This window comes from Lactuca saligna, chromosome 2, assembly GCF_052625555.1.
Source record: "Lactuca saligna cultivar CGN05327 chromosome 2, ASM5262555v1, whole genome shotgun sequence".
Classification (NCBI taxonomy): Eukaryota; Viridiplantae; Streptophyta; class Magnoliopsida; order Asterales; family Asteraceae; genus Lactuca; species Lactuca saligna.
The window spans coordinates 176,269,907-176,280,153 of NC_136418.1; the positions used below are offsets into that span (position 1 = coordinate 176,269,907).

The 10,247-nt window shown below is 35.3% G+C and overlaps 1 protein-coding gene across 1 annotated transcript; it reads right to left on the reverse strand.

The window, feature by feature from the left end:
* Nucleotides 1-1,747: 1,747 nt before the first annotated feature.
* On the reverse strand, nucleotides 1,748-3,823 carry LOC145032934 (receptor-like cytoplasmic kinase 176). Its single transcript, XM_078981901.1, has 5 exons — nucleotides 3,233-3,823; nucleotides 2,998-3,133; nucleotides 2,771-2,913; nucleotides 2,564-2,687; nucleotides 1,748-2,471 (listed from the first exon to the last, which is right to left on the reverse strand). The coding sequence occupies exons 1-5, from the start codon at nucleotides 3,560-3,562 to the stop codon at nucleotides 2,062-2,064; spliced, it is 1,143 nt and encodes a 380-aa protein (XP_078838027.1). The 5' UTR covers nucleotides 3,563-3,823; the 3' UTR covers nucleotides 1,748-2,061.
* Between the last annotated feature and the right edge of the window lie 6,424 nt (nucleotides 3,824-10,247).

Here is a 10,247-nt window from a genome sequence, read left to right on the forward strand (position 1 = left end):
TTCGTTTTTTTTTCGGTATCGGTTTATTTCGGTTCTGGTTTTTTTGGTTTCGGATTGGCTGGATCGGCTCGGTTTTTCGGTTTTGCGGTTTTTTTGCTAACCCCTAGATGTAGGCGTAGGGGATAGTTTATTTATTTATGGTTGGAATTTTTAGTTTTTTTTTTTTTTAATTTTTTTTAACTAATGTAATTTTTATTTTTATTGTTATTTTTATTTATTTTTTATTTCAATTAATGTAGTTTTTATTTAATGTAATTTGGTATTTTAAATTAATGGAAAAACTAGTACTAAAAAAATGATTTTAATGTATTTTTAAATTAAATTTAAATTAAAAAAAACAAGTGGAGTTTTGTATTAGTGATAGGTATCTTATATTAGTGGTAGGAGAATGTGGTGCTGACGTGACACCCACCTCATATGTGGTATCCGGTGGATTGACGGTCTAACTGAGAAATATCATCACCACCATGAAACCTCCTCACGCTTAAAAGCTTCATTGGAAAAATTGTAAACCATTAGCAAAAAATTATCGCTGCCTCTTTTCAATATGTAACCCATCGACACTTCTCTTTTTAAAGAGTACAAAAAGCCACTACCATCCCTTCTCTTTTTCTTTCTATTTTTTTTTTTTTTTTTACTTTCTCTTTTTCTTTCCCTTCCTTTCCTTTGGTATACTTTCTTTGTAACCCAAACCTAGTAAAAAATTGATGTAGTTACATACATATGTTTGGAGTAAATGAGCATACTCAGATAAGGTGATTATGTATGATGTTGTTGATTGCATAGCAATGAGGGAAGTTGGGCACTATTTACATTCTAATTATTTGAAGTACAACAAGAAGATTTAGATGAAGCGTGATTTTCCTGTGTTTATGTGGGTTTAGATACACAATGGCCGGTGGTGGTCATTTTATGTTAATGAAGCTTCGAACTTTTAGTTTGGGAGGAATGGATAAAGGGGTATAGGTTGACCCACCGGTTTATCAAGCAAATATTTTAATAAGTAAATAACCAATAAACATTAATTTAATTAAAAAAAACTATATATAAAGACAATATAGTCTTTTTACATCTAGTATGACCAATCGTAAAATAAAAACATACAATACGAACAATAAAAGCATACAATACGAACGATTAAGTTAAGGAAAAAAAAAAGTTAGAAACCATTAGTGTAATTTACTCTATTTATTCGGATTTCAGATAGAAATTATGACTTTTTCGGATTAAAATTAATTGGAAGTAAATCCAGTATCAAATATCATATCCATATATTATTCTATAACCGGTTATGAAAATTTATGTTCAAGTTTACTTTTGACATTTAAAATTTTGGATCTAATTAGATCGGTTTTATAGTTGATTTGTAAAACAATGTAACCACATCGAATGTTTATATTCTTCCTATTAGATTTCAGAAAATAATCTGATTGTATACGTTTCACGAGGAAAAAAACAATATTCTACACAATATACAAGTACTTTTTTGCTTTTAGTCAGTTTTTTTATTTTTAAATTGATATCAAAAACTAATTTCAAACACTATTTATCTTTTTATCGAATATATATTTGCATTATATTTGATTTCAAATAAAAATAGAGAAATTCGAAACCAAATACAAGTTTTATTTGTTGTCTAATTAATCGCACTTCGATTGACTGATTGTGCAATGGGCACCCAATACTAGTGTAATTGTGTAAACTGTGACACTTATATATGCAAACTTTGAAATTTTAATTTAATAACTTTGATCAAAGATATATATTTGATAATTGATACTAAAAATATTTGAGCACAATAGAAACCCTCGTTCTCAATGGCATCATGCCCGAAAGCACATTCTGAGTCCAGTGGCAGTACTATGGTGGCGGACGGTGGTGGCGGTGGCAACAGTGACAATCAAATTTAAGATCTGCAAGACGATAATGGATGCCTTTACCCCCCATTTCCAGAGCTAAAAACATTCAAATTATTTACATCATTTGTTCTTCTTTGTTACACTTTCCAAGTTATACGTTAACGACGACTATACAAGGATTCTGCAGTTTGCACTCCCTTTTCTAAACCCTACCTCCATTAGAACCCACCGGTCGCCGGCAACCTGAATTTTTGTTGCCGGTCTGTTTCCGAACCGATTCTTTTCTACAATTCTCCGACGCTTTCTGCAATTCCTGAAGGTGTTCCAACGCTTTCACCAACTCCGCAGCACTCGGCCTGTACTTCGGTTCTCTCGCAAGACACTTCATTGCAAGAATTGCAGCTCTCATGGCCACATCGGAAGAATACTGACCGTCGATCCGCTGATCAATGATTTGAAGAATCCTTCGTTTGCTGATCAAATAAGGCTTAACAAAATCCACGAGTATTTGTTCATTAGATGGACGATTCTTGTCTATGCATCGTCTTCCCGTCAAAATTTCAAGAAGAACCACCCCAAAACTGTAGATATCGCTTCTCTCAGTCAAGTGACCTTCATCCAAATACACAATTTACATCAGATCAATACAAACAAGATCGATTCACGACAAAATATTTTAAAAAATTAGGTCAAAAATAGATTACCTGTAGCCATGTACTCTGGAGCTGCGTACCCGTAAGTCCCCATGACTCTTGTAGATACATGACTTTTCCCATCGATTGGCCCATCTTTTGCCAACCCGAAATCCGAAAGTTTTGCGTTGTAGTTCTGGAAAATCGTATAAAAGTCAAACTTGTAAGAAATATACATATGACAAAGGGTGTTAACAGGAATGAATTTGAGATACATACAGAATCAATCAAGATATTGGAGCATTTGAAATCGCGATATATAACTTTTGCATCTGGACTATGAAGGTATGCAAGCCCTTTCGCAGCACCAAGAGCTACCTTCAATCGGAGGTTCCATGAGAGAGGTTGAAAGTAAGAACTCCCTGTTTCAATGGCGAATCGAAATTAGATTTTTTACCAAACTTTGGGCGGATGGATGAATAATAGAAACTGAAACTGAAACTTACTTCTGAAAAGATGGTTTTCCAAGCTGCCTCGAGACATGAACTCGTATACAAGAAGTCTTTGGTCATCCTCTAAGCAGTAACCGATTAGTTGTACAAGATTTGGATGATGTAGCTGCCCCAAATAGTTGATTTCCGCCTATTATTACAAAATTTCATGGAATATTAGATTTTGATCCAAATCACCCAATATAAATGAAGTAAAGAAGATGGGTGAGTTTTTACAGTTTATACTTACCAACCATTCTTGGTGACCTTGAACGCCTTCTTGATTTAATCGTTTGACAGCGATAACAGTGCCAGTTCCAGGTTTAGCAGCTGAAAGCGAGTGTTCATCTATCCAACCCTTGAAAACTAAACCGAAGCCACCTTCTCCCAATACACTATCGGGACGGAAGTTTCTGGTGGATGTTCTAAGTACATTGAAACTAAACGATTTCAAATTCGGTGACTTTAATATCTCAGCTTGACTCCGAGGGCTATGTAGGACTGTTGCAGCGGATACAACCTTGTTACAGTCAAGTTCAGAGCTTTCTGTTTTCGACCAAACACAGAAACAAGAACTCATTTCAATCTCCTCGTTTTCCCTTTTGATATAAGTCGCTGGCTTGCCTGTAAAAGAGAAGACAAGGAGGGAGACTGTGTGGGGTTTAATTTGTTTGTAGAAGAATCGGTTATGAGATTGTGAAAAGAACTCAGTGTGGAATTATATCAAACAGGTGGTGGGTGTGAACGGGTTGGCTTCACGAGAACCTTTCCAGAAGAAAGAAAGCCAATGACAAAGAGAGTTGACTTGTCTCCATTAAATTTTCTCTGCAACTTGCTTTGTCCATGAAAGACATATCAATAGTCAATACCATCCCCAGCCTTGAATTAAACAAGTCTATAAATTTTCAAATGTAACAGAAAGTTGATTATTTAATTTGGTAATCCAAGTAGGCGGATCTTAATTAATACTGGGAAATTGAGGAATCGAACACAGAATTTAATAATCGGATTATAAAAGTGACACTAGGTTCTTTAGTTTAAATGAAAATCAGGAAAAGACAGAGCAACCTTTTCAGGATCCATTGAGCCGAGTCGTTTGCTTGATTCGAGTTTAACTGTTTCAGACATCATTATCATCTCGATCAGCTTCAGGGCATACTTGATTAACTATAATTGTTAATTTTCGATTAAATAAACAGTATTTTCATACAACGTGATAGAGTAAACCATATTGTTAATTTAAAACATCTTCACTTTATTCTATAATTATAATTTTTCTTTTTGATGTCATATTTAGTTAATGTATTATGTATATTTAGTTAGCGTTTTAGTTATATTATTATACCAAGAAAAACGTTGCTAAGACAAAATGTTTAAATAGCAGAAATATGAAAATATATGATTTTTATAATATTAACTCTATTTTTAATAACATACATTTGTCAACATTAAACAATATCTAAAATAAAGAGCAAAAACTACTGGTCAAACAAAGTTTTACCAAAGATTACAATATAACAGAATCAAAGTTAATCCAAAAACATATCAAAAGAGTTCATCATAGATTCATAAAACATACCAAAAGAGTTCAAGTAGATTCTTCATGCACGAACTATTGTGGGCAAGTACAAAGGGCAAGGTACTTTAAATTGAAAGCCATGACATCACCAAAACACAACACCATATACATTTCAATTTTAATAGATAAAACATATGAGGCAACGAGATACCGAGGGCAAGATACAAATGGCAAAGTGCTTTAGTCTAATTCCAACATAAAGCTACATCGGTGAACATCCTTCTACCGTAAAAATGACCCATCCCATCCCATCCCCTTTTGTGAAGGGGAAAATTGTCAAATACGAAGGATTGGACCTGTGCATATGTAATTATGTGAAAAAATAAATAAATAAATTCACAAATATAGAAAAACTCACACCAAGCTCTCCCGATCAAACTATACACCCAGATTTCACCATATGAAAAAAATACCCAATATGAACATCTGGATCGGACTGGGCTGGTTTTATAAAAATTGGTCGACCTTGGACTAAACTTCTTAAGGCTTACCCGGTTTAGGACCGGTTCCCACTTCTTGGACGTAAAAGTGAGCATTTGGATTGGACCGAACCGGTCTGCTCTTGGATCGGGCCTATTTTGCAGAAATTTATGGACTTTGGACTAGGTCTGTTAAAGCTTATCAGGTCCAGGTTTATGCCCGGTTCTCGATCCAAAAATCCAAATACTCACCCATACATCAAACATAGTTATAACCTAAACTGATTTACACTTCAAAGTTCATTAACCCCAAAAAAAACATATTGAATAGTGAATGGATAGGATTAATAATTGGTGTTTTTTGGTTTTGTTTGCATTTTAAATATAAAATTTCATACATACAAAATTCGTGTAATTTATAATAAAAATATAAAACTACATACAAAAAATTATAATGAAAAATCAACCAAGTGTATAGTTTTAGTATCTAGATTTCTATATAGAATAAAATTAAATGAAGTTAAAGACATGTATTTGATTTATTCATATCACTTATGTAACGACCCAAAATTCAAGACCAAAAATTTCTTTTAATAATACATTACTTTAAGCAAAGTCATCATTCCAAAACATAATCAGAGTATCAATTTTCAAAAACGCATGTTCATTATTAGAGTAAACATTCCCAGACTGTCTAATCAATGGTGTGTGTCATGCGATCACCCTGAGTTCTTCCCTCCGCTACCCGGAAGTACCTGAAACCAAAACTGAAAACAGTAAGCACACGAAGCTTAGTGAGTTCCCCACCCGCCCGCTGGTCTCTCTCGCAACGTCACCATACTGAAACATATAACATACCCACTATCAAAATACTCCTCACTGCTGCGAGACCAAACATACTCACTACCAGGTTCCCGGTCTTGTCTCGGCCTTTCCCGAATCGAGTATGGATCCTCTGCTTTCAGTAGTACGGGATCATATTACCTTCCACATATATCCGTACTTTCCTCAAGAACTGCTTCGACTCCACCAGGTCCCTTTTCTACCGCCACTGCTCCCAGCACTACCTCATCCTAGGCTTACCCTAGGGAAACCTCTGACTCAACTCAAACCAATCCTCAACTGCTGAAGGTCTCCTTGTGATGCCAATTAGCCATCACCTGGATACCATCACATGTGACGAGGCCAAAAATTTCTTTTAATAATACATTACTTTAAGCAAAGTCATCATTCCAAAACATAATCAGAGTATTAATTTTCAAAAACACATGTTCATTATTAGAGTAAACATTCCCATACTGTCTAATCAATGGTGTGTATCATGCGATCACCCCGAGTTCTTCCCTCCGCTACCGGAAGTACCTGAAATCAAAACTGAAAACGGTAAGCACACGAAGCTTAGTGAGTTCCCCACCCTACCACATACCATGCATAACCACATACTGCACATACTGGGTCACGCCCATTATCTTCGGCCTCGCCCCCTGCCTCGGGCCTCACCCGTTATAACGGCTCTGCCGCTCCAGGCCCCGCCTGGCTTCGAGCCGTGCTCAGATACAGATCTATTTCACTTAGGCCTCGCCTGTCACAGAGCCTCGCCCTCCAACAAATAATAACACATAAACATATCACAACACATAAGCTAAACTCATACGACTGATCCTGTCCTAAGGCCTCGCCTATCCTGGGCCTCGCCCCTGTCCTGCTACTGATGAGCCATGGAACCCCGTCCACTCTCCTACTGGTAGTGAGATACGTGCCCAACCCACTCTCACTCTTCCCGTAACTTAGGCCTCTCCCCTGTTCTGCTACTAATGAGATATGGAACCCCATCCACACTCTGCTATTGGTGAGATACGGGACCTCGCCCACACTCACCTCCCTACCAGGCACATACATGTATCACACAGACAACAAGTATAAACTATCATATAAACAAATCCTTGGGCAAGTAGAGTCAGTCAGGAGGTTGACTTTGACTTTGACTTTGACCAAGGGTTGACCAGTTGGCTTCCAGGGGTATTTTGGTAATTGTTGGCTTTTGTTTTGAGTTCAGTGTTGGTGTTGGCCAGTGGTGGAGATCGTGTCAGTGGTCGGAGCATCTCGGTCTTATCTTTCAGTCGACAGTTGCGAGGTGAGTTATCCTCACTATATCAACAGGGTCTAAGGCACCAAGGCCGGGCCTTTATCGGATTGTAATCCGGGTATTGTTGTTATGTTGTTGTTTTACTATGTTTGCATCCTGGTAGTTAGGATGATATATGTTAGAGACCTGGTTAAGGTTGGTATCCTGGTATATAGGGTGATGCTATGCTAGTGACCGGTTAGGTCGGTATCCTGCTTAGAGTATGCCATGTTACGTGATTTGCTAGATCGCTTTGATTGAATGTGAATTGTTATATGATTGTATGTTTATGTGCACATGGTTGTTGACTAGGGTTGGGTTGAGGCGGTACCTGCTTTGTGCTGTAGGCCAACATACCCAGGGCGGATCGGTTATTTCGAAGGCCCAACGAGCGGTCCGGATAGGCTGTAGGCCCCACGAGGGCGGACCAGACGTGTCGAGGCTCGAAGAGTGGACCAGGCCGACTGAAGGCCCGATGCAGGTGGCCCTGTCATACTATAGACTCAGAGAGTGGACCAGGTGGGTTGAAGGCCCGGTGCGGGAGGACCAACCACACTGCAGACTCAAAGGACATGACTAGACTCGGAGGGTGGACCTGGTGGACTGAAGGCCCGACACGGCGGACCAGTCACACAGTAGACCCGATATGCATGGTTGTTCTGTGAATTGTTATGATATAGCATGTTATGTGTGTATGGTATATGTGTCTTTCGAAATCGCTATTTACACCTGTTTATTTTTTTTACATTCTAAATTAAAACCGAATAACATTGATACTTCCGTGAAAACAAGCCTTGAGCAAGCTATATTTACAGACTTCAAAAACATATTACAACCTTATTCTCCAATGGAGAAAGAAAAACATCCCTACATGGCGTGTTTATTAACAGACCATTCACAAATGCCATACAAATCAATCATATGCAACTCCATTCACAACATTCTATGTAGAAAAAGAATCAATGAATAATAACAAAGACTTACATGTGCATTAGCAAAAGATATGTCACCATCTTCCCATTGTCGGATGCATTCGTGGGTTTAGTTCAAGTTTTCTCTACTCCTTTCACAAAAAGGTATAAAAGTCTGCATATTTCTCCAATTCAAACTTTTACTGAGTCAACTTTCTTTTTGCTCAGATTTACTCATGCCTCAAAGCTCCTGATAATGCTGCTTTGTAAATGCCTCATATTCACATGAATGTTCTCCTTGATAAAATCCCTCAACTTTACAAGATTTCCACTTGGGTCTTTTGGGAAGTCCTGATTTGATTGAAATGATTCATCAAAAATGGAAGCTAGCAAGTAAAGATTAGCAAAAAGTGAGAAAAATCATATAATGTACCTTTTTCAAGTTCGGATTCAAGATTACATCCATGGTGATTGTACATTCCAGGATTAAAATCAAGAAGATGAAGATAAGGTGGAGGCATGAGGGCCTTTGATAGAGCAGCGATGGGGGGGGGGGGGGGGGGAAAGGATGTAGATGAAAACAAGCCCTAGGTTGAAACAGAGTGGTTCGATGCAAACGAAAAATAAGGTGATATCAAGGGTTCTAAACTGATTTCCATTATTTAACGGAGGCACTAAATGATTTATTAGTTTCTGGATTCTCATTGGTGCATACATGCACACAATAGTTGCTAGAAACATTTGAACCTAGCTCTCTCTGTCTCTATCTCACACACACACACACACTCTCTTTCTCTCTCTCTCTCTCTCTCTCTCTCTCTCTCTCTCTCTCTTTATATATATATATATATATATATATATATATATATATATATATATATTTAAAATCCAAAATAATTGAAAATTTTCGAAAAAAAAAATTAAAATATTATTTTCATCATTTATATTTCCCATTTTAAAAAAATACCAGCAAAAATAAAAAATACATTTTTTTACATATTCTAATAAAATATTATAATATTTTACATATCTGACAAATCTAATATAATATTCTAACATTGAAAAAATCACATTAGAATATTTACAGTATAATATTCTATTAGAACATTTCACGTATTTAAAAAAAAAAAAAAAAACGATAATTTTTTTAGGTAAATAAAGTGACGAAAATAATTATTAATTTTTTTTTTCAGATTTTTCCTTTTATTTTGCATTTTAAAAATATTTTAAAATTTGATTTCACAGTCTCTGAAAATTAATATGGTCTCAAATGAACCTGAATATATATATATATATATATATATATATATATATATATATATATATATATATATATATATATATATATATATATATATATTTACTATCTTATAAAAGAAATCTAACTATTTCTAAAAATAGATTGATTATAATAATATTATTTTTTTTAAGACGTCCAAATGATGAAGCTGATAGTACAAGTAACCATTAATAAAATAATATTAAATTTTAACCACATTTTGAATTCAAATATTTATCATCAAATCTCCTTATATTTCTCAACAATTTGATATGGTTCCCTCAAATCCCGGATTCATTCAAATTTTGAACCCTTTTAGATATCCTTAAATTTAGCATGTTGATTCAAATATCCCTCAAATCGCATATACCTCTTTGTTCCCTCCTCTGCTATAAAGCTCACCGTCCAGGAACAAAAAATGAATTCATCTCCCAAATAACACCATAGTTTGATTATTTTGTCTTCGACATGTACTTTCTTTTGTAAAATAACATTTTTGTAGAGGAAACATATCACCGAAAGAATTTACACGCACCGCCGCTTTGCGCGGGTACACTGCTAGTATATATATATATATATATATATATATATATATATATATATATATGTGTGTGTGTGTGTGTAATTTTATATGGTAAAAAAAGATATAACGTTATAATTATAATATATTATCAAAAAATAAAAAATAATCACACGAATAGTCACTTGTTAGGTTCAATACGCGGGTTTCGTTCTCACTCCTTTTTTTATTGCACTTTTCGTTCATAAAAAAAGGTAAAAGGACTTATGTTTTTTTAATTTTTTATTAATGATTTTAAATAATTTATTTATAATATTGAGAATGGATCCCATCAACCACCATTCCTACGTACAGACATACTTTTAGTGCCTTTAATTTATATCAATATTATTTTATTTATATATTGTGAGTGATAACGAAATGTTATATGTG